Below are 24829 nucleotides of genomic sequence, written 5' to 3'. Positions count from 1 at the left end.
TGTATCTATGCTGTGTGTGTGTACTATTGTACACTTGTGTACTATTCCAAAGGCTAAAATAACACATCCGAGGTTCTAAGGTTCTGGAACATCATACTCGGCAAACTTGAGGTCTGAGTTTATACTACAGTCTTAATGATACTATTTCCGTACTTTTATTATAGTTTGGGGAAAGATGGTATGCTCAGATCACACTTTCCCACGGAGGCGCTCCTTCTGCACAGCAGACTCCATGTCTTTCGTCAGTCTGATTTCCGCTCCACACATTGGGGAAGAGTAACTGAAGCTGCTCAGACAATGGTGATTCTCAGGCAAAGTTTTGGGGAGACCATCACTGCACATTCTGAAATAGTTGAAATGTCTTACTTTGATTAAAGTATTTTCCCTACTGTTTTTAGCAGATATGGTATATTGAAGGCACATACTCTATGGCCAGTAGCGTGAACCAGAAAGAAATATATTTGAATAATATCTTTAAAATATTTCAAATTTTTATTAAATATTTTTATTCAGTTTTAAGATCACAGTTAAAGTACTTTAGCATGTTATACACATGACTTACATGTGCAATTTTTAGAAATATCAAATTAAGTATAAGATTTTGAAGAAAGAAATTATATAAATGTGTATATTGACTTTTACTACACATACATCTAAGAAAGCAATAATTCTGTTGTACCATTAAGTGGAAATCACTTATTACATGGCATGTTTACACCAACTCTAAAGAGAACCAAGCCAATTTCTGAAAGCAAAAAATGAGCGATTCGGTCATGCTGAAAACTGTCAACAGACTTAAGACCTGGTGGTCAAAGGAAGCTATGGTTAATTTATGACAGATAAGTAAGCAATTCAAACCTACAAGAAAAGTTCATAATCTGGTGTGTGGAATCTCAGGTGGTTTTTATTCTTTTTTGACAAATTCCTGAGAGCAAGAAACTCGTTTAGTGCTAATGAAATGAGAAAAACATTGCTGAGCATGTGCTGAGCTCCAGATCCCAAACCTCCTCCACCCCAGGTCTGCCGCTATGAGCGAGGCACTGATGTGAGGTGTCGGGGTTCGTGACCAGCCCCTCTGGGGCTGCAAAGGGAGGTCACTGCTAGTCCATGAAACGAATGCGCCTCTGTGATTTAGGTTAGAGCTTGTGAGGTAAGATTTGCAGTGCGGGTGGGAGGGTGTGGAGGCATTGAATTAGGTCCTTGTTACTCAGTAACCAGTTCTGGCCTAAGTTATTAGAAAATCTTTGGAAGGAGTAGTAATGTTCACAATAACTAGTTCTGTGCATAAAAATCAATTTAAGGGCAGGATTAGTTTTGACCACTGACAGCAGCAGAAAACAGTGGTCATTGAACTTTTAAGTACAAGGTTTCCTCTTTCAGTTACTAGTATAAATCATACCACTACAAGTAAAATTTGGCCAGGAGAGGAAATTTTTTTTGTATGTGTGAAGAAAATGTATACATATGTTTTTTAAGGAAAGCGTAGTACAAACAGATGGAGGTGTATGAGGAGAGTCAAATATATTTGTATTGTTCTCTCTTTTGTTGCTTTTTCTCTGAAATGTAAGGAAGAGAATGTCCCCAGTGAAAAGGACAAGGTCATTTAATATTGGGTATAATAAACTTAGCTATCACTTCCAAACTGAAAGTAAAGCAGTCCATCAAACCCTGAATACTTCACCAGACATACCTGGTAAGATGAACTGAACAACTGGTTTTTTTTTTTATTATAAGTATGTGTTAGTCAATCTAAATAAGACACTTTTAAAAAAAAAAAAAAATCCCAAAACTCAAATAAAAACAAAATCCAAATCTAAGTCTTTGGGAATGCTTGTATAAATAAAAGCAACATATAATTAACAATTAGTACACTCTTTATAAGGTGCAAAACAAGGTCCTATGTGGGGAAAGCTAAATTTTAATTCCCACCTAGCAGTCACTCTGAAATACTTCATAGGTCAAATGCAATAAGAGCATTTGCTTCTACTGCCCATTTTCAGCAACACATTGTTCTCTCTGGAGAAGGCGGTTTGTGAAGTCAAAACACTGCAGTGGAAAATAGTGGCACTGAAGGTAGAAGCAAAAAAAAGACAAACCTCTGAAACAGGACTCACTGAAATTAACTGTTAAAGCCGAGGTAGCCCATTAGAATTGGCCTTATCTGAGGGCTCTGCGGAGCAGTGCAATCAAAGGTGAACCTCCTCACAGCATCACATACACCCCGACTTTCCCTTCACAAAGGATGACTCAGGCCTTGCACGACTTCCGCTTCCCCTTTGTTGTATAGAAGCTGGCCTCCGGCCTCCAGCCTCCAGCCCCAGCTGCTGGTCTCCAGAACACTTAGGATTCATACAGTAGTTTAGCAGGCAGCATGGTCCCACTGCTTCACATTAATGCCAAATGCCAGACTTGGAACAGAGTTACTCGATATTCCCCACCCCTCCCCCCGGCACTGTATAAACACAACATGTCATATTTACTCTTCAGCTGACTCCTAGTTCTGTATCGGTTTATAATTTGCTTGAGATTTTTACATAGGTGCAAACATTTCCATACGATGAGCCAAAGACTACAGAGTGCAAACAAAATTTTCTATGACTCGGGAAGAGTAGCATCTGACTTCATAAGAGAATGACAAGGATTACACATGTTGGATTCTATACGACCAGAGCAGCTCAGATGCTCCTTTTTGTTCATAGTGTTTCATTACTTTTTTTCTCCGCAGCAGTTTTAATGGCAGAAACTAGAGTAACAGTGACACCGTGGGAATGATCTCGGGATGGTTTTGAGGGGGCACTGGTAGAAAGCTCACCTGACAGAATTAAATAAATATACGTCTGATGTTTGTGGGAGAAAGACTGTCGGAATTACAACCATATGATATATCCTCTAACAAGGGCTTTAATGAATTAACAATTTTGATCTAAAATCTGGGAACTAACCTAATTTGGGGATAGGAACCTGTATCTTCAATGTGGCTGTGGGACATTTTTCCTTTTCCTGATCTCATTACAGTTATCCAAACAAATAAAAACTTAAAAAGGATGTCTTACAGTATTTTTTTTCTTTCACTCAGCTTCTTAGAGCTGCAGCTTCAGTTACTATAATATACTCTACACACTTCAAAATTACATAGGAAAATACCCAGAATAACTAAATAAATAAAAGGCTAAAGAAAACTGGAACAGTACTGCGTCTCCATCTGAGACTAAATCATCCACTTCCAGCATCACAGAGAAGGGCTAGGACAAATTTTTTCAAAAGATTTATATACAGGTTTGAATCCAGAAATTAAGGTTAAAAGCATAAATATTGATAATTTCAACTAGATTCAGAATGGTTTCAGAAAGATATGATACAACAATTTAGAATAAGACAAAGCAGAAGAGCATCATATTTTGGTTTGCTTGAGATATACATAAGGTGCAACAACTTTTTCTCTTGAGGATGTTTGTGGGACAAATGTTAGTGTGGATGGTGTTTGCTGGCAGATTAAGGTACACACCATAGCAATATGATTTTCCAAAATAAAAAGAATGAGAGAAGTGAAATGAAAATACAAATGGGGGGGGCACTACATGTTGATCTGAAATATTTGTGCTAACAAATGTTGTTACCTGAAAATACCAACACCCCTTTCCAGCGGATTCAGGGCATGAGAAAAGCACTATTATTGAAACCAAGACTTCACTCAGAGAAACGACAAGGCAAGTGTCTAAAGGACTATAAAGCTTTGCAGGATTTCTGCTACTCTCAGTGCCTAACCGCTTAAAAATTAAGCATTTCTACAAAAAGGTTTTTTTTTTTTTAAGTATCTGAAAACAGTCATATCCAGTAAGTTGCCCTCCCACTCCCCCCCCCCACCTAAGGGAAAAGCCACTGAGGTTTAGGAAAAGCAGATCAAGTAAGATATATTAATCACATAGAAAAAAGTAATCTTTTGTTTTGCTTCTTTTTAAAAAAGGTCCCATGAATATACAGCAATCTCTTAAGGAACTCTAGTGAAATGTAATCGGAGGACTGAAGGAGGGTGCTCTGGCAAAAATAGATCTATTCTAACGTGTTCTAGAGAATAACAAGTTAGTACCATTGTCAAGGTGCATGTTCTGCACCAAACAATTTCTGTTGTTGATTTTTAATTTTCTTTTTTGGATTTTAGCTAATAATTTTTAAATCACTGCTAGCAAGTGGTCCAAAAACTCCAACAGCCACCAACATTGGGACCCAGCAATTTTCAAACATACACTTTGTGTTTTGAAACTTAGAAAACATTAGTAAAACAGCATCATAGTAAAAATATTACACTAAAATCTGGGGCTGCTCACCCGATTTATTTCTATGTGAATGGGGCTAACCTTGAACCTCTGATTAACCTTGCTTACTAATTCCTTCCTCCACCACGCCCGTAATGAATATGCATTTTTGAGGACACCATTCTAATGCCTTGCTGTCCTCTTTATCTGCTTTGAAAAAAAAAATCTCTATATTCTTTTTCAATTTTGTTAGTATGTTGTACCTATTTTTCCAGCACCGAAACTGAAGTAATATCTACAACCGTGAAAAGCTAAACCTAGTCAGTACTAATAGAGTCATTTTTTGTATGGCTATTAGGTCAAATTACGATTAGAAAAAAAAATCAACATTATAATTCAGTCAAGTATAAATAAGAAAGCTAGATAAAACCTTGTAAACTGTCACCATTTAGAGATCTAATTCAAAAGCTTCAAACTCGAACTATCACTATCAAAATTCTGCCAGTTTGAAAACCAATAAAAATTATTGCTGGAATCCAATAATTAAAATTTGGTAGTTTGTGCTGTGATGCAAGAGTGGGGAAATACTTTGTGCTATGGAACAAATACCCTGTAAAATCTGTAGCCTCCGACTAATTTTGATTTATCACTTTGCATCCGTTGCTAAGAAACAAGACACTGTGAACATCAGGTGGTTGAGTCAATATGCTGAATGTTCTAAAGCCAGTTAATCCACTTGGCACTGGCATATGTATGGTTGGTTTTATGCTCAAAAGCAACAAAACACAAAAAGGAAACAAACTTGCAGGTGGATCTATGACTGAGAGTCCCACTCTGGTCAGGCATACCTCCCTCATCATTTACTCAATATCTCCTTAACAACAAAAATGCAAAATGGCTCTAAAAACCTGCAGTGCCAATTAGGCTGTGCATAGCAATTGCTACCCGTCCAGTCTGTCTGGGATGGATGTAAAAGGTCTGTAGGTCAAAGTCCACATGAAGTGAGTGTCTTCAATGTGTTCAGAATAGTGAAGTAATACTAAGGTCACTTCTGAATAATATTTTTCTTTTTTTTTGTTTGTTTGTTTGTATGAACGATCCATTGGTCACTCAGACCCTTGTGTAAAAATAAAAGAATCCTCAAGGCATGAAAACATCAGTAATCTGCAGGACTCTTCCCCTGTCTGGGAAAATATTTGCCACAATTTGCCCCAAGCAAATTCTTCTTGGTCACTCAAGGCTAAGAAAAAAATTCAGCTCGTAAGAATTTTAACTTTTTTTTTCCTCCATCTCTCTCTCTCTCTCTTTTTTGCCAGCAAACTACCACTCTGGTGGCAAATATAAAAGTGCAGAATATATGGACCACGAGGCCGAGCATACACCGCTAACAATGGTACATCTGCCTGCCCGTGCTGCTTGGGAGTCTGGAACAGGCTTTTTAATATTATTCTACAATATAAATGTAGGTATAACCTATTATATAAACCATCTTAGAACTTAAATCTCCATGTACAAAAAAGACTAAGAATATCTAATAATAACTAGTGCAGTGCGTCAGTTTTTGTTTTTGTTTTTTTGTTTGTTTTTGTTTTTGTTTTGAAAGAATAACTAGGTAATATACGAAACTAGTTTCACACTCTCTGGTTGGTAAAAGAGATGCTGGATGAGCTACAGTAAAGGCAGCCTCTTACCAAGTTACCACCTATTACCATCAAAAGCCTTCAATAGAAAGCAAAGCTCTAGGATCATCCCGTTTCTGCTCATTATCAGACAGACAACATCACCCTCAAAGACTCTGGGTTTTGAAAGAACAAACTGGCCCAGGACGCCAACTTCTGCTTCAAGTCAATCTGGGCCATGTAGGGCAACAAGCACTTGTTTGCAGTCTATATTTTCCACCACATGGACTCACTAGCATCCCTCGGTAAAGACAAGGCTAGGGTAGTAGGTAAAGCACAATGTTTTACAATTAAAGGGCGCTTCACTGGTCAGCGCAGGAAATAAGTACAGGAGCCTGTGGCATTTCTTTTGGCTGTCCGTCATGGGTGAGCGGAGTTGACCTCTGACCTCTGTAAAAGAAGAAGAAGAAACAAAGAAAGAAAGCACTTATTCAGAGTACGTGATCAGAAACAGGAGAGGAAGATGAATGACCAACAAAAGCTTCCCAATATATCTTGTTTAATAGCTACTGCTGACTGACTGCTTATGCCGTTTAATTAAAACTCTTCTTATTCTTAAAGCTTCCTTATGTTTCTTTTTTAAGGATTTCTTATCTCAATTCCTCTCACACAACTCAATAAAATACTCTGCCCCTAAACCACCACCTCCATTTTGTAGAGACAAAACCTACGAACCAACAGATTCGGGGAAATTCTCTCAGAAGTAGGAAACTTTCAGTCCAGGGCTACGGTACTAAGACAACAATCTTCCTTTGGTTCTACTGATAATAAAAAATGACAGGTTCCCTTCCTTGACTTGACCAAGAGGAAGACTCTCCTATACTAATTGATAACCTTCAGGTTCATTTCTTGAGCTATGTAATAAGAAACCCTATTTCCAAACTTAAGGACAACAAAAGCAATGGCCTCTGCAGAGAAAGAGAGGTGAACTGTGACTTAAAAAAAAAAAAGAATGAAAACAGTGAAACCCTCCTAACTAAAGAAAAGTCTCACAGGCATATGGAGAAAGAGTGTAGAGAGAAGAAGGCAGGTACCAGCTCTGAGTGTGTGAGAAAATCCAGTCAACTTGGGCCAAAATCAACACATACAGAGAGAGAACTCCAGACAAGATTAAAAACTTCATGGAAATGCTTATCGTTTGGTTTGGACCTATACCAAATACAGCTTATTTTTCATTCAGAATTTTTGTTTAATGAGTAGAAAAAAAATATGGTTTACTTCACGGTTATAAGAAAATTTCTTGATAGGTTCTATAGAGCTTCTCATTCTAGAAAGATGATTGGGCACCTCCTTGACATTTTCTAATAGGCTTACCAAGCTTCAGCAATGCACACTCACTGCTCTGGCCTACGGTGGTCTGCAGGCCACAGCACTGTGCTGACAATATGGAAGACAGCAGCAACGTCTTCACCAGTCTGGCCGTTTCAATACAGTACCTTCTTCAGATTATGTGAAGGAAAAGGAGTTATTTTAAAATTCAAATTGTGTCTGCCCCATATCTATATCCAAGTTTCTTTCCCTTGATGCACAAGAAAGAAAAATAATATAGATAAATTACAACATATGGGGATCCAATAATCACTTGGCTTAAAATATTAAGGAATTTAGAAAAACAAAACATGTGTTTTAATCAAACCTCTGGATTAATCTGTTTATTCATGTGGGGATGCTGTAAGAACCAACTGTTCAATATGTGCAACTCTCTGCTCAAGAAAGATAAAAGTAAAGTGCTATTCTTCACTTTTAAGATTGAGTATGTAACAATATTACACAAAGCCAGAAAAATTTTACTAAGTATTGGAAAAGGAAACATAGGGGAAGAAAAGATGTAAAGTACAATGTTAAAAAGAGAGCAAGAGGGAGAGAGAAACTGGGGTGAAAGCTTACTCAGCGGAAAAAGAAAAGAAGGTAGGAGCATGATGTGGCTGCAACCAGCTGATGGTTCCACCTCCCAGTGGAAGGGCAGGTGGGATTCCTCATGACTCTCTCCGACATGACGATGCTTGTTAAGCAGCACATTAGAGCAAAGGCAATGACACTGGTGTTCAAAGGCTTGGAGTCCAATCTTGACTCAGTTTAGCTGTGTGCTCTTGGCAAGATAACTAACCACCTGTACCATCATTAAAATGGAACGAAAAAGAGACACTTGGCAGGGTTGATTTTTAAGTTAGTTTAATGAGCTTTCCTCCTCATAAAACCCCTAGTAAATAAACAGGCTCTCAACAAAGGTTTACTCCAATTGCCTATTTCCTGCATTTTGTAAAAATGACTTCCTATTTTGAGTTTCTGAACCTAATGTTAAGATTTCTTCTGGCAAGAATGCAAGTAGTACATTGTCTACTTCTAACTCTGTTGACCACCCTCTAAATTATGAACCAAGCAATGCCTAAGCAATGATTAACAGATGTGCAACCCAGCTACAATTACATTAAGCCTATAGGGGGAGGGAGGGCTGGCAGCTCTGCTTTAACGGGTAAGGGCTAACATTACAACTGAGATTCTCAGGGGGAATTGTCTTTCTAGATGTTAAGAACACTAACCATTTGTTAGGTTGATAGTAAAATTCTAGTACGCAATATTATTCTTTCTAATGGGAGATGTTAAAAAAGAAGAACCTTTACTCACACCATTTTTTCTATGCCTGCTAGCTAACTTAGGCAGTCATACCCAAGAACCTCTTACTTACTCATTCACCCACTCATTTGTTCATTTATCCATGGATGTAGCAGGAACTGAGGAAGCTAGGTACATGAAGAATGAAACCAGTGCTTTGCTTTCAAAACGTACTGGGGGAGACAGACCTATCAACAGTTAACTACAACGCAATGTGGCAGCTGGTGTAAGAGTGCGCACAGGAGTGTGCAGGACTTCGGGGGAAGAGAGAGAGGAGTACAAAGGATAAGACGGAGCTGAAGGAGCATCAGCAGTTCATCTAAGAGGGGGACATACAAAGGCAAGAAGCGGCCTTATCTGGATGGGAGTAAGCGATTCTATGTGACTGCAGGGCAGGGAGAAAGGAGGTGGTGACAGGGCAGGAAAGTCTGTTGAGGCTTTCTGCTACTGCAGCTGGAAGTCACAGAAGGGGAGCTGGTTACAGAGCAGAGGCGTGACCAGTCATGCTCAGAAAGGGAGGCTGGCAGCAGCAAGGGTGATGGTGTGGCAGACCTTTCTGAGCCCTGAATTACGACCCCCTCTGAATTCTTATATGACCTCTTGTTTCGACAATTTACGAGGGCACCTAATAACACTGAGGCATGTATTTCTTTCTGCAAGCATTATGAGTTTGTCCTCTGTACTCGGCTGTAAAACCCCACGAGTGGAAAAGTGTCTGCGTATTATCTCCCTCGGAGACTGGAGAAAGATTTTAACCATGTCTGTCAGCATTCACTTGCTATTAGGCACTGTCACTGTACACATGAAAAGGAATTTGACTTCCTGGAAATTTCTAGAGGCTATTTGCAAGGAAGCACTAGAACTGTAATACGACAGGTAAAGAGCAAGAGGCAAACAAAGCTCATGTCGGGGCCTCCTAACCCTGGATGTGAAGAAGAATGGGGCCTGACAGGTCGGTAGACAAGTTGGGCTAGACTTCAAGTTCTTTTGTACTGGAGACTGAAAAATCTAAAAGAGGAGTGCACCTGTGGATATTCCACTTTGAATAAAATTATGAAATACCCGAATTCATAAAATGCTTTTTTTTTAACCTTCCCAAAGGATCCATTATGTAGCAGAACACCCAATTATATACTTAGAACTTAATATACTTTCTGTCGAACTTTACTGAATTCAAAGGGCTTGCACCTCTGTGATCTCATCTGATCCTTACAACTTGATGATTCTTTAGGGATATCATTATGCTAAATGGAAGAGGAGAAAACTGAGGCCCAAGGAAATAAATTACTTTGTGGCAAACACAGACAGAGGAGGAAAAATCCAGGCCTCCTCCTTGCAGTGAGTCAGATGCCGAGATGCTTTTTCCTGAATCACACTGTTTTCTTCCACTAGTACCACCACTGCCACCAACACCGTCCTCAATGGGGGTTAGTTACCACATGCTGGTACTGGGACATTAGATTGATTCTATACAACATCCCTGTGGAACGAGAACCTCTTACAGCCATTTTACAGAAGAAAAAAACAGATGGTAGAGAAGTGAATGATCTTGCTCAAGGCTTTACTGTCCAAAGATGGCAGAAATAGGACTCAAACCCAGGTCTGAGACCTAACTCTAAAGCTCATGCATGATGATTAGATAATGCAGCTTCTCTGCTCTCTCAGATTTCTTCTAGAAAGGAAGCTTAGCCACTACAGTCACCGTGAAACACCGGGCTGGCTGGATTCCCCTGTATTTTTCCACACTGCTGAACAGTATACATGCTTGGGTGACATCTCATAAACAAAACTGCTCCTGAACCAAGTCTCGTGAACCCAGTACATTGTGAACAATACCACAAATCACGTCAGAGAGGACGATTCGGGTTTCCATGTCAGTGTCTCCACCCCTGTTCCGTGAAAGGGGCGAAGCTGCACGGGGTGCCCGGCACCGGAGAGGTTCTCCACCGCTAACCTGTGCACATTTTCCATGGCGGCCACCTCCGCCAGCGCCGCCAGGCTGAAGAAGGCGGACACGGCTGGCATCTCCGGGGTGCTGCTCCGCGTCTCCGCGTGGTGTGAGCATTCGTCACTGCAGCCTGTCTCGGTAACTTTAGGGAGACTCCTCTGCAGTTGTTCCTTTGGTTTGTCATCTGTGACGAAAGGAAAATTCATCATGAGAGGCTCACTCTGTTCTCCCCGGAGAAGGGACACGGAGAAAACTCAGTGCCAGACAATGTGAAATGATCTAATATGCTTTACCGTTCGCTTTTGTCATCCACCCAATATTAAGGCTTTTACAGAATCTTTCCTTCCACAGGAATAAAACTCTTTTATTATGCTCAATTGCAACTATGGGCAGCACTGAGCCCTGATGCTGGGCAGAAGCGCTGTGTTTCATCCAAGGTCAGAGTAGGTCGGTGTTGGAGTGAGAGGGAAAAACGGGCCTTGGACAAAATAAAACCCCAGGGACTTCTGCAGAGGGGCCTGTGGATGCTGTACAAGGGCCCTTAAAAACTCAACTGACCAAATTCTTCTGACAAAGCCGCCGCATGTCCCACCATGGCACCTGGGACATTTGGTACGCTGTGTTACCCACACTAGGATGGCCTACACAAATCCCAAGGAGCTTATCTATCCCAGTGAGATCCTAAACTGTTATTTTTGTTCTGAAGACCCACTGAAAGGAAGACAAGGGCTCTCTGGTATTTTTGAAGAGGTGGCTGAAATGTAATGCCAATACATCTGTTGGAAATGAGTACACCTGAGTACACCTTCTTTATCATGCAGCTGTTACAGAGGAGGAGGAGGAGTGATCTTTACCATGGTTTTAAAAACATTTTAACCACGGAAATTGATAAAATGCTGTAAATGTCACACAGAGCATGAAAATGCTATGTGCTTTTCAACATAAAAGGAAATGTTTTCGAAAATCTTCCACTCCTACAAGCAAACGTGAGGCTACAACAATTTACATAATATGAAAGTCACAACAGAATCCCAAGTGGAAAGGGAAGGAGACAAGAGTCTGCTGGACTGAACATCAGGAAAACTAGATTCCGGTCCTCATCCCACTTAGTAGGCTGCTGCTTTATAAAACAAGATTCTAACTAACTCTTTGAGCTTCACCTCTTACGTGACAGGGCAAAACGGGGGGTATTTAATATGCTTTGAGGTTCTAACAATCTCCATATGCAAAACACAAGTGCCCAGAATTCACTAATTGACTTCTCTCTCAGTATACAATGAGTCTCTAGGAATAATGAGATTAACCTAAATCAGATATTTATAAATATCACTCTCAAAAATAATTCACTTACACACTTTTTTTCCCTATTTATAAAAGTCATTATGGACATTTGACCTTTTTCTGGAAACCAGATTAGGCTGAGGGGAAGGAATACTTCCTTCAGGGCAGATAGAATGAGATGCTGGAGGTGCTGAAAGGCAGAAAGGAAACAGCTAGGACCACTGATGCCATTGGTGCAGCACCATAATACTGGAGCGGGGGGTGCCCGGTGTCACTCTCTGACACCACTCCTTAACCAGGGCCACGCAGGCCGTTCCACAGAAGGCCCCAGAACAGCAAACAGACCACAGGCCACAAATGGAAATGGGGACATTCACTGTAAGGTAATGTTTGGTTAAGGATTAGCCCAGAGAACTAAGAAATCCAGAAGCACCCTCAGGCACCCTCCGTGGTCTGAATTAGCACAACAGGAAGTGCGGGGCACTTCCTCAGGTCAATTCACTGGTTTGAATACCAGATGATCTGGCTTGTGGCGACCTGAACAGTGAGCCATGGAGAAAGACAAATTCGTCAGTACTTTTTAGTCTCGGATCTTTGGAAATTTATTAAATCAAGACTGTTTTTGTGCATGCGGAGCAAGGGAAGGAGTTGCTGAGAGCCTTAAAATTTTCCTTTCCTTTCCAGGAATTCCAGATATGCTCTTGGGAAAAAGAGTTATGATTTTAAAATACAGACTAAAACATGTACACTGAGGAGTCTGTAGAAAACCAATTCTTGAGGAGACCCAGAGAGAGACAACGTTACTGTGACCAAACCCACAGAACGGACGCATTTTTCAGTGAGGACCCACAGGTGGCTCACAGTCACTTATGGCCAGCTGCTTGCTCTGGTAACCTGTTTACTGTGCCCTCATCTTACCCAAAGTACCTCCTGCTGGTGATACCCGGCCATCTGCTGTCCTGACAAGGTGTGTGATCTTGGTTTTCCTTGCTTTTCTCTTTTGGCTGCCCACCAAGGGTTCTTGCATTGTTGTTGGCTCTGGAGTGTTGTAAATGGATGGGGCATTTTTAACCTTATAAGCAGGCTCTGTGGTGTTTTTGTCTTCTGAAAATATGGCTGAAATAGGACAAACCATATATATAGTTAACACAAGGCACCAACATTGCTCTTGGAAGGAAACATTTTAAATGTCTGACCCATCTAAATTACATTTAAGAGTTTTCAAAGTATTGATGGAAAAAAAAGAAGTAAAATATTGCCCATAATTTTAAACAAATATATCTATTTACATTTACTTTGATAAATTAAATACAGAGGATTATGATGCCCTCTCTTTCAACAGAATACTGAACCAAGAGGCCATTGGAGTAACATTTTCAAAGTATTTGTAATCTTGCAAGTTGGTAGAGAGGACAGTGTATGCAAATCTGAATAAATTGTGTCCCAAGAGACCACAATTTCTGCCTGTGGTCGGGGTCTCAGTCTGAGATCCTTTTGACCAGCTAGTCTGGAGAGGATGATGAAAGAAGGTTCTCTTCCTCTGAGGCCACTGAGATTAAGTACGTGCTTCTTAAATTTACAGTTATCATTGGGACATTTGCTTTCAACTTCCAGGTTGGACTGATGAGAAAAGAAGCCATTGGGGAGGCCTGGCCTCTTCTGCATACTGACTGCTCAGTAAGGACCTGGCAAACACTGGTGAAACCAGTATATAATGACTCTACCATCAGCTGAATTCTAGGAGCAGGTGAATGTGCTTTAAGAGATAATTTAATGAAGTACCACATATCAGTAGGGCAGGGCTCCTGGAAAGGTTAGTTTTAGGTACTCTAATTCTAATGGTAATACCAGCAAACCACTGAATAGCACAGGATTGTATCCTGTTAGTCACTGTGTCAAGAGTAAGGGATACACTTGCCACCAAAGACTTTGCTCCCGGTTCAAACGAGTCAGGAATGCTGCGTCTCTTCATACACACTCATTTCCTTACGAGTTTGCCCCTCCCTCTCTTCCCTCTTAAGATAAGAATATGCAGAAATATATAGATTAAGCATTTAAGAGTATATACTTGTAGTCAAGTTTCCTGATTGGGACTGCTTTTATTCCAGTGACCTAATGGCTTTTGGGTAGGGAAAAGAGACATCTTTCCATTTTTTTGATTATCCAATCTCTTAAGACAGCCAGAGAAATTGTTTTTGATAGAGAAAAGGGGAGTGTGGTTCAGGAAATCAAAGTCTGATATGACAAATTCTGTGCAAACTGTACCAGGAGGATACCTAGAGGTGCTTATCAGAAGGTGGATATGAAGGTAGACATTGGAAGTAAGACAATATATGTAATGTAGGAAGACAAGAAAAGCTAAAAGAAGAGGAAAAGAACAGAGCAAAAATAACCAAGGGTGTGAAAAAAAAATGCACTTACTGGTATAAACACTTGCATAGGTTTCATTTAAAAATTTAAACTAGCTCCCTAATGGGTTTAGGTACATCCTTCAGAAAGGAGGCTATGAATTAGTAAGATTTTTTGCCCTTAAGAGTTTGATTCTGGGCTTCCCGTTCCCAAACAAGTGGGAGATAATATCACTTACATCAAGAGAAAGAATTTGAAGCAGAAATCATACCATGATTTGTGGCTTGGCCTTATCATATTACTGTGTAACAGATGGCTGTGTGTAGAGAGGTTTAAGATAATAGTTCTTTGGGGGAAAAAAAAAACTTATTTGATAATGCTCCCAAACACCTTCTCAAGCAAATAATCAAAAATGAGGAAAAAGGCTCCTTTTAAATTGTAGATCTACACCCCAGTCAAACAGTCTTAGCACATTTATACTTTGATAGTTAGCTTACCATAAGCCAGTGGTAGTATAAATGTATTTTAATTTTTTTTCAATTTAAACTTCAATAAATGCTACCAGAAAAATAAGATAATTTGTTTAGAAACACTCCAAAGGAGTTTAATGACTCTGCATTAGCCCTGAAATTCAAAGCCTCCCACATAAAGAAGTCAAAATCTGAGTTTGCAATAAGCACTAAATAATCTCTATTGGGTATTCACAAGCTTCAAAATTTCTAGTTTCTTATCCAGATCCATCAGTTGATCCTTCTGATTATAGGGGGAACCTTGTGATTTCTCCAGTACGATCACTGCATTATCAATGGATCTTCTACAAGAACTAACTTCTTCCCTCTTTTCCTTCCGCTTCCCAGTAAAATCCTTGCAGGGTACACCAAAGGTGAAGGGTGCGTTACATCAGAACTGCTTACAGAAAGAAAGAACCAAACAGGTGAAGGAAAAGTCAAAGAAAAGGCACAGACATCAGAAGAGGGCCAAGAGAACTGGGAAAGATGACCTGATTTCTACACCAAGACTAAGCAGTAATGGAAATAATAGAGTCAAGGAGAGACTTGGATTCTACGCTTGGCTTTTTAATCTACTAACTGTGGGACCAGGAGTCTCAGTTTCTTCATGTAAAGATGGAAGCTGGACTAGATTAGCTCTAAAGGGGCCATCCATCCCTAAAATTCTTTTTGTTTTGCCACATAGGCTAGAATCAGGGTCCTGGCCAGTGCTTTCTGCAGCCAGCTCCAGTCTCAAGGCTGTAGAAGAGTACCCCCTTGACTAGGGCTGTTAGTTTTTTGTTTTTGATGAGCCTACAGATGATTTCATTTCTTTTCAGTATCTACTCTTTTTCCCACGTGTTTCAGACGAATTTCCTGTGTATTTCAGGCAAAAGAAGCCAAGGGCTGGCTGCAAAGGGACTGCGAATGGGAGGTGTAGTTCAGGCCTGAAGGCAGACCGGGACTACAGGAAGCTTAGAAACCAGCAGACAAGGAACCAGGGGGTCAAAGGCAGACTGGCCAATGGATTACCAGTGATCATCAAGTCCCAGAGGTTAGCGTGCTGGGAGACAGTAAAGGAGTGAGTCAGGTTGCAGACAAGTAAAAGAGGCAAAAAAGGAGAATACACTGGAAGTTCTCATAAATCACTGAAAATGAGGCAATGTCATGTCTCCAGATGTCATCTTCTCTAAACCTACAGTCAGATCAAGAAGTAATCAGGGGGCCTGCAGATGATCCACATTTGAAAAAGGTATGTAATGTGATCTTGCTAGAGTTTAGAAGAGAGGCTAGAATGCTCTGACCCAGGGGTGACCCCCAGAACATCCTGTCTTGTCTGGTGGCCTACACCAATGACAGCCTTCAGGGTCAGTGCTCAGGGAGAAGCCTCTTCTAGGACAGAAGAACTGGGAAAGGCAGTTAGGGTTAAGTCACTACAGTTGACTCTCGAACAACACAAGTTTGAACTGAGCGGGTCTACTTATGAGTGGATCTTTTTCAATAAATGTGTTACTATAGTATGACATAATCCACAGTTGGTTGAACCCGTGGACGCAGAACTGCTGATGTTGAGGGCCTGGAGGGCCAGCTGTGAAGTTACACGTGAATTTTTAACTGAGGGGCTGGAGGGAGAGAGTGTACCCTTAATCCTGCTTTGCTGAAGGGTTAACTACAGTTGTCTAGGACAAAACAGTAGATCTGGGTCCAGCAACATCAGCAAAGCAAACAAAAGCTTAGTGGTATGAAAAATTAATAAACAGAAACCTCAATTAAACAGAGTCAAGAGACCGAAGGGGGAGCTCTCACGCCCTGTGATGATAGCGGAGCTCAACAGGAAGCAGAAAGACTCCTCTCTCTTTTCCTGGCAAGGACTCAGCCAATGAACAGCCGTGGACCTGGTTTACTAAAGCCCTCACAATTTCTTTTTTCCCTAAAAGTGTCTCCTTCCCTGGATGTGTGGGGACTTGCATGTGGCTCACCATGATTACAGACCCCAAATTTAAATTCTCTGCTGATCCTGAATAAACCCATCTTTGCTGGAGAAATAACTGGCAGGCTGTTAGTTTCAGGTCAACAGTGGTGAGGAACAGGAGACAGAAAAAGCTAAGAGGGAAACAGCCCAAAGTTATATACCAGGATAGCAAGGCAGTTCCGTTTTTTCCCTCCCTGCCAAACTAACGGAAATGTGAGAAAAGGAAGGCTTTTTGTCCTCTGAAAACAAATTAGTCATTTCTCTTTAGGCTTGTAATTGAACACACAAACCTACCCAAACACCACAAAACAAGTCCACAGGGCTGGTTTTTACACTCCACAATAATCATAACACACTTGGAGTGTATCATCTGAGGGTGACAATGGGAGCTCACTCCTGGAGCAACATTAGGAATGTGGCAATAAGAGGCTGTCTTGTTTTCCAAACTCTGCTCCCAAAATGTAGAGTAAGGTTTTTGGGAAAACAGCACTGAGCTTGTCTTGTACCCCAGGAGGCCACTAGAGAGCTCCAGAGTCATGAATTCACATGCCAATTAGGGGAGTCAAACTTGCACTGAAATTATAGCCAAATCTGGAATCTCACTGCCATGGGTTGGTCTCTCATGAGCTGAAGATGCAGTCAGATGCTGAATGGAACACAGGAATCAAATGAATGAGCCTTATCTAAGATCCTGGGGGACTCTGCTGAAGTTATAAAGCGACTACTTTGAACTTGAGAAAAGAGATCAAGTTAGACTAAATATGTGGATCATGTTTCAAAATCTAACTATAAACCAGATTTTTTTCTCCCCTGTAATTAGATTTATCTGTTTGCAAAGAAACTAGTCTTATGGATATACCTAGTCTGAGGTTTTTTGTTTGTTTGTTTTTGTTTTTCTTCTTGTGAGATAGCATTTATAGTTTCAATAAATAAGGGCTATCCAGATACACCTGAAAAATCCGCGGTAGTGGCCAGTGTGCTTTAGCGCTGGTTTCCTCCCTTCCTGCTAATGCTGGTTAGGCTTCAAGTCCTTATCATGTATTTGGGGTTAATAAGCCCTCCCTAAATCTACTGGCGTTGCTGTCAAGATTAGTTTTTACAAAAAGAATACGTGAAAGCCCTCTGGAAACATAAAGCAGTATTAAGTATTAATCATCACCATCAATATTATTACAGTTAGAAACCTCTAGCTTAAGCATGAACATATGACATCATAACTTGGTAGAAAGATAAACACAGTGGTAGAGGTAGGTTATCTTGGTTTATCTGAAAACTTTACCTTGAATTCTAGTCTATAGTCTACAGGCAATCTTTTTTTATGATCCTCAAAAGTTTTAAGAAATGGCTTTGATTTTGAATTTTAAGAGTATGGGGGAAATAAATCCTTAAAACACATTATAAGCTTAGCATTTAAACCTCAGCTGTGATTACTAAGAACCTGAAGATTCCTGATATTTGTGGGGGGGGGGGGTGGAATTGAAAGCCAGCTATACTCAGGGTGGTGTAAAGAAAGGCCAGTGAACTTTAAGTCATCTACTTCAACAGAAGTCAGGAGCAGCTAACAGCTGCATAGCCCCAGTTGAATCAACATTTCATTTAATAGACGTCAGCTACAAACACCTACTAATGAACCTTTTGCCCAGGGTGGCTTACAAGAGTTAAAATTATCCAGATTATGGTTCCATTTTTCTGTTCTTGTATATTTATAACCTCCCAGGTAAAGTTTTAACAAGCAGTGATACAGCCATAGGTGAGAGAGGATGATGCAGTAAAGGGCCTAGATAATTCACAAAGCACAGCCACCAACTGAATCAGTAAATGTAGGGGATGGTATGGAAATAAATAACAAAAATGGTCACTTTAAATTACTGGTTAATTTCCAGTGCTCAAACTGATTCCTTTTTCCCTGGCCACGTAAAATGAATTTGCACTCTACACTAAAGGACATGCAATTTTCAATGCATGTTCTCCAAAGTTTTGTTCCATAAACACGAATAATAAATAATAAATATAATTAAATAATAACAATAATAAATATTTTCAACTAAGCCCTTGAGACTGCCTAGAAGAATCAAAATTGACTTGCTTTTCTGCCCTGCAAAGGACAGAAAATTAGGGCTTCAGAATATCGTATTTTCAGCATCACACCACCCACTCAAGGTATCACAGTAATGAAATCATTCAGTGTTAGAGGGGATATTTATAATTCATGTGTTACCATGCTTTATCATCCACCCCCCTCAAAGCACACATACCTTACAACAGAGTACAAATATGGAGAGTGAATCCTAGCGAGGTAAAGAGCTTGTGAATTAAAAACCGCTAATTAGTAGCAGATCTGAGACTAGTACCAGGTCTCCTAATTCCTATCTATTTCACTCTTTCCACCACCCTGCACGTGCTATGATTTCTCTTTTTATATGAGGTAGGGTTTTCATTGTTTAAAAAACAAAATATTTAGAACAGTACCATTTCAAGAAAAGAGTAATGAGGTCTTAAATGCCTCCTCTAGACTCCTCTGATAGTTCATCACAGCCCTACATTTATCAACTCTGTGCAGAACGTACTTTTAAAATATACAAGAGTGAATGTATGTCAATTTGGGGATGCTAGGATCTAATGCTGAGAGCAGCATATCTTGTTTTGTCAGCAAAGTGCAGAAATGATACTCCACAGAGGTTGTGAATGTGAAGTAACAGGTGAGAAAAGAGATGTACTGCTGGCGTTTTCCGTAAAAGCCAAACGACATAAAAGCAGACATAGCGCATGTGAGCTGTGCCTACCGAGCAACAAAATGAACTTGAGTTTGAATACTTTTAACAATTATCTTTAAAACATGAGTATTTTTGATAAGTGACTCAAGGCTACACGTCCATTTTAATTTTTTCTCCTTTTAATAAAGGAATGAGAGTGTATTTGGGAATCAAAAGACATGGACTTGTTCATTAAGTTCCCCTTTCTGGCCATAAGTGAATCAAAGGATGATCTGTGAGAACCCTCCTAGTTCTCAAAGGAAGTGACTCCTCCGTGAGCACTACAAAAATGTTCAGCTCTTTAAAATATCTAAATAGGAAAAAAAGGAGATCAATGAGAAGAATGAAAGGATGGCCCCTTACCCACCACACAATTAGCATTCACCTAAGGGTTCAACTTTTAAGAGGAATTAGATAGTCACAAATAAACATGACTGTGGGAAATTTTGAAATAAAATCTGCACCTGGGACCTATAACCTTATACTACTCAACGTGGGACTTCTCTTTGGTTATTACCCATAAGCCTCTGGGGCATGCCATTCGATCAGCTAGAGGTACTGGGAGGGGAGCCAGGAAGGAAGTTCAGGTCGGGAACCACGTCCGCAGGGCGCCCAGGTCCAGCCAGCCAGGAAGCGCCCTGTGCTGCACGATGTGACTCCCCACGCAACGTCAGCTGCAACGCTGAGTATTTTTAGTTATACAAACCTCCAATTTCTGGTTATTGTGGTTCAAAGGTTACGAATCCCTCTTTGATAGACTAAACGCCACATGACCCACAGCCTGACCGTAAGTAGGGTCAAAAATCTACCAGTTGTGATTTGAAAATTAAAAATAACCCAATTATGAACACTCAGGTCTAATGTTGTTGGTCGAGCCTGTATGAATTATGCCCTTTTAAACCTACAAAAATTATGCAATTTCCAGCACAGACCACCTGAAATGATACAATAAATGTTGCTTCTTTTACCTTCTGCAGGGTGAATGGCATCCAAGAAGAGTTGCTTGTTTGACCATTTATCCCCACTTCCTAAAAACAATGACAGAAAAGGAAAGTGAGCCTCTACCCCTAGTACAGACACATACACTATAAAAATAAGACAACACGCAAAACGACTTAAATAACAAGCATTATCAGACAAATGAAGCAGAATTTTACCTCAACTATTTAATTCTCAAAACTGCATTTGCCAACTAAAATAATTAGGTTATATAGGAGATGCATTAAACAATTTCGCCTTTCATAAAATATGTTGCTGGATAATTTCTAGGACTTTAATCAAGATACTCTGAGGATTGGTTAAAAGGTAACGATGAAACCTGACATTTTACCTAGAGTGATACCTCTCCACTGGAAGCAGGGAAAAAATATTAACACACAAAACAAAACTAAGAGGCCAAAGTGGGGGTGAATATAAAACCCAAATTAAGTAAAATGTTACACAAAAGACCACGCAGGCACGTATGTCTACACACAGAAGACAGCTGCAGTTTAAGCCTCATTCCAGAGATACGGAAGGCTCCACATCTGGCCATGCAAGTAGGATGCAAATGGGCATCGAATGAATAGGTTCATGGCAGTCATGACACTAACATGCAGAGAGATGCCAGAGAAAGCCTGACTTCCAGGACATGTGGCTGTATTCAACCAGATGGATTCTTTCTTCTGTGTGAAAGAAGAATGGGAGTCCTGAACTGTGAGAAGAGAAATCTTCAGATGAGCCCTGAAGAGGTTCAAGGGCCATCTAGATCGTAACAACGAGACAGATGCTCAGAGTAAAGGGAGGGTCGAGTGCGTATGTCTCTAGTGCCCTCTGGAAATAACAGTTATGTGAATGAAGGAGGTGGGACGAGTCTAGCAAACGAAGTATATAGATAGAAAAAAAAGAGGTTACGACGTGGGAATGGAATCCTTCTTGACAAGAATCCTCGGGTGTCAGAGAAAGTACAGAAACTGGGGGACTATCACATGAATATGAAAATGATACGATTTCAAGAGGTAGGAAACTGTGGTCCTGGTATGAAGGCTGCCAAACGTGAAAAAAATCAAGAATAGTTGAAGAAAATAAGCAGAGAAGAGCTTAAGAAGACTAAATAACAAAATGTGCCAAATACAGACAAAAAAAAAAAAAAAGCAATTTCAGGATTCATGTGGAACTCTGAAAAGAGACAAACACAGGATTTGATTAGGAATCCAAGAGGAGACCTCTCTTTGCATTTAGCTGCAGAGTCTAGAAATATTGAATGTGCCTGTGTCAGGAGCCGATGACACTGAAGCAAGCAGAGGGGAGGCAGAGGCAAAGGCGGTGCAGTGAAGCATCACTCAAAGATGGATTCACAATGGAGGTGGCCGAGAAACCTTAATGGAGGATGGAAGGCACCAATACCTTTTTCCGGAACATTAGGCTTCTCCTTTTTGTGCTTATATTTGCTGACAATTTTGTGGAATAAGTTCTTTTTCTGAGACTGGAAAGGACCTACAGACAATATTAATATAAATATATTTAAAATTCACAATGCTTCATAAAACAATACTGTGTATTTCTAAACAATTACACCCTCTCCCAACCTGTGGAATAAGCAAACTGAGTCACAAGAAATGTCATCTTGCATCTTTTTTTTTTTTTTCATCTAATTTATGCTTAAGTGCCCTTCCCTGGACTTATTGAAAACCCGGTGAGATTTTCCTTAGAAATGTATTGGGCAGAAGCCTCCATTAGGGCTGAGACTCACTCAGCAGAAACTGCAGATTCAGTGACTAGAGACAGACCACAACCAGTAACAGCAGAGCAGATGTAGTCTGTAATAAAGAAGAGATTTTACTTTAGATTCCTGAATATTACAAAGATGGCATGGGTATTTCCTCTCTCCTAAGAAACTGATTTTTCACAAGGACAGCACTTTGAGGACAAAGATCAGGTTGGCCCGATGGCATTAGATAGCTTTCTAGCTTTTTCTGAGGACATTCTAGGAAGAAAAACGTGTTTAAAAATAGAGAAATATTTGCTGAAACTGTTTGAGGGGGAGGGGAAGCAGGGATCGGGAAATAGGGAGATCTCAGACTGTGTCTTAGTTTTCCCAGATAAAGAAAACTGGGATTTTTCAGTTACCCATCAGAAATGCCAACAATAGCACTGACTTTCCAAAAGTAGGTTGCTTTCTACACTTTGCTGATATTCCTCCGTGAAACTGACATTTTACGTAACTTCTGTTTCCTCATCTGTAAATGTGGGTAATAATAGTGCCTAACTCACGGGGGTGAAATGAGGACTCACAAGGTCAGAAGCTCTGCAAACTGCCCTGCTGCATCTCCCCAGCTACCTGCATCTGCGCCCACGTGCCCTGCCTTCCTGCCAGAGGCAAACTATCTGTGCTCCTGTCTAAAGTATACAATTCAGTAGTTTTTATATTCACCAATACTGGCAACCACCATCACTTTCAGAACATTTTCACCACCTCAAAAATAAATCTCATGTCCTTTTGCTGTGACTGCTCCCTTATCTGTAGTCTCTCTACCCCTGAACAATCACTATCTACTTTCAGTCTCCATAGATTTACTTATCCCGGAAATTTTCCTACAAATGGAATCACAGAATAGGATTTACATTTCATATAAATGGAATCATATAATATGGTCTATGGTTTCTGGATTCTTTCACTGGGTGTAACATTTGCAAGGCTCCTTCATGTTGTAGCATGTATCAGTATTTCACTCCTCTTTAAGGTCAAATAATAGTCCATTGTATGAATACACCATATCTGTTTATCCATTCATCAGCGGATGGACATTTGTTTCCACCTCTTGCCTGTCATGAATAATCCTGTTATGAACATTCACGTACAGGCTTCTGTGCGGATACGTGTATTCATTTCTCTTGGACATCTACCTAGGAGTGGAATTGCTGCATCATAATAGTAAATCTGTTTAACCTTTTGAGGAACTGCCATACTGCTTAACATCCTCAACCAAACTTACTATCTTCTTGACTACAGCCATCACGAGGAGGCAAAACTTTCTTATTCATCAGCGGATGAATAACTTTCTTATTGTGGTTCTGGTAGCCATTTCCCTGATGACTAATAATGCCAAGCATATTTTCAAGTGCTTTTTGAGTTGTCTTTTCTTCTTGTTGAGTTGCAAGAGTTCTTTACATATTCTAGATAAAAGTCCCTTCTGTCAGATATGTGATTTGCCAATATTTTCTCCCATTCTATGGGACATTTCTTTACTTTCTTACTAGTGTCCTTTGAAGAACAAAAGTTTAACATTTTGATATAGTCCAACTTATCATTTTGCCTTTTTTTGCTTGGGCTTTTGGTGTCCTGTCAAAGGATCCATTGCCAAATCTGAGGTCATTAAGATTGATGTCTGTGTTTTCTCTGAAAAACTTACATAATTTTAGCTCTTACATTTAGGTCTTTGATCCATTTTGAGTTAATTTTTGTACACTGTGTGAGGTAAGTAAGGGTCCAACTTCTTTTTTTTTTTTTTTTGCATGCAGACATCCAGCTGTCCCAGCACCAATTTTTGAAAAGACTATTCTTTTCCAAGTGACTAGTCTTGGCATCCTCACTGAAAATCTATTTACCAATGATGTGTAGGTTTATTTCTGGACCATCAGTTCTATTCTATCGACCTCTATATGTCTATGTTTATGGCAGGACTATGCTGTCTTAACTACTATTTTTTGTAGCCAGTTTTGAAACTGAGAAGACCATTTTGGCTATTCTGAATCTCTCTCAATTCCACATTAATTTTATGATCACTTGTCAGTATCTACAAAGAAGCAAGCTAAGATTCTAATAAGGATTGGGTTGAATCTGTAGATCAGTTTGAGGGAGTGTTTCCATCATAACAGCACTAAGTCTTCTGATCCATGAACATGGGATATTTTCCCATTTATTTCAATCATCTTTCTTTCAATAATGTTTTGTAGCTTTCAGTGTGTTGCACTTATTTTGTGGAATTTATTCCCAAGTACTTTATTCTTTTTAATGCTATTGTAAATGGAATTGTTTTCCTGATTTCATTTTCAGATCACTCATTTCAAGCACATAGAAATACAACTGAATTTTGTATAATGATCTTGCACATTGAAACCCTGCTGAACTCATTTATCAGCAATAACAGTTTTCTAGTGGATTCCTTATTTTCCTATACAAAAGATCATGTCAGCTGAGAGTCGAGATAGTAATACTTTTTCCTTTCCACAATCTGGATGCCTTTGTTTCTTTTTCTTGGCTAGAACCTCCACTACACTGCCGAATAGAAATGGTGGAAGTGGACATCCTTGTTTTGCTCTCCACCTTAGGGGGAAAGCAACCAATCCTTTACCTTTAAGCCTAAGTTTTTTTGTAGATGTCCTTTATCAGGCTCAGGAAGTTCCCTTCTATTCTGAGTTTGCTGGGTGTTATATGAAAGGGTGTTGAATGTATCAAATGCTTTTTCTATATCCACTGAGATGAACTTGTGGATTTTTCTTCGTTGTTGTTCT

General features: G+C 39.9%; 1 protein-coding gene across 8 annotated transcripts in view; it reads right to left on the bottom strand.

The window, feature by feature from the left end:
• Window positions 1-469: 469 nt before the first annotated feature.
• The window catches only part of BBX (BBX high mobility group box domain containing), a 256885-nt gene continuing 232525 nt past the window's right edge, over window positions 470-24829 (bottom strand). For 6 of the 8 annotated variants that reach the window (XM_074362859.1, XM_010970745.3, XM_010970744.3 and 3 more), the window contains 5 exons: window positions 21722-21811; window positions 20305-20364; window positions 12693-12890; window positions 10500-10677; window positions 470-6322 (listed from right to left, as the gene is read on the bottom strand). In XM_074362859.1, the coding sequence (XP_074218960.1) occupies window positions 6235-6322; window positions 10500-10677; window positions 12693-12890; window positions 20305-20364; window positions 21722-21811 (614 nt within the window). In that variant the 3' untranslated portion in view covers window positions 470-6234. The remainder of the gene's footprint in view (window positions 6323-10499; window positions 10678-12692; window positions 12891-20304; window positions 20365-21721; window positions 21812-24829) is intronic. The other 2 variants (XM_010970750.3, XM_010970751.3) reach the window with 2 other exon arrangements.

This window comes from Camelus bactrianus, chromosome 1 (assembly GCF_048773025.1).
Source record: "Camelus bactrianus isolate YW-2024 breed Bactrian camel chromosome 1, ASM4877302v1, whole genome shotgun sequence".
NCBI classification, from domain to species: Eukaryota; Metazoa; Chordata; class Mammalia; order Artiodactyla; family Camelidae; genus Camelus; species Camelus bactrianus.
The sequence above is the reverse complement of the archived record's forward strand: the minus strand, read 5'-3'. Positions and strand labels throughout refer to the sequence as shown.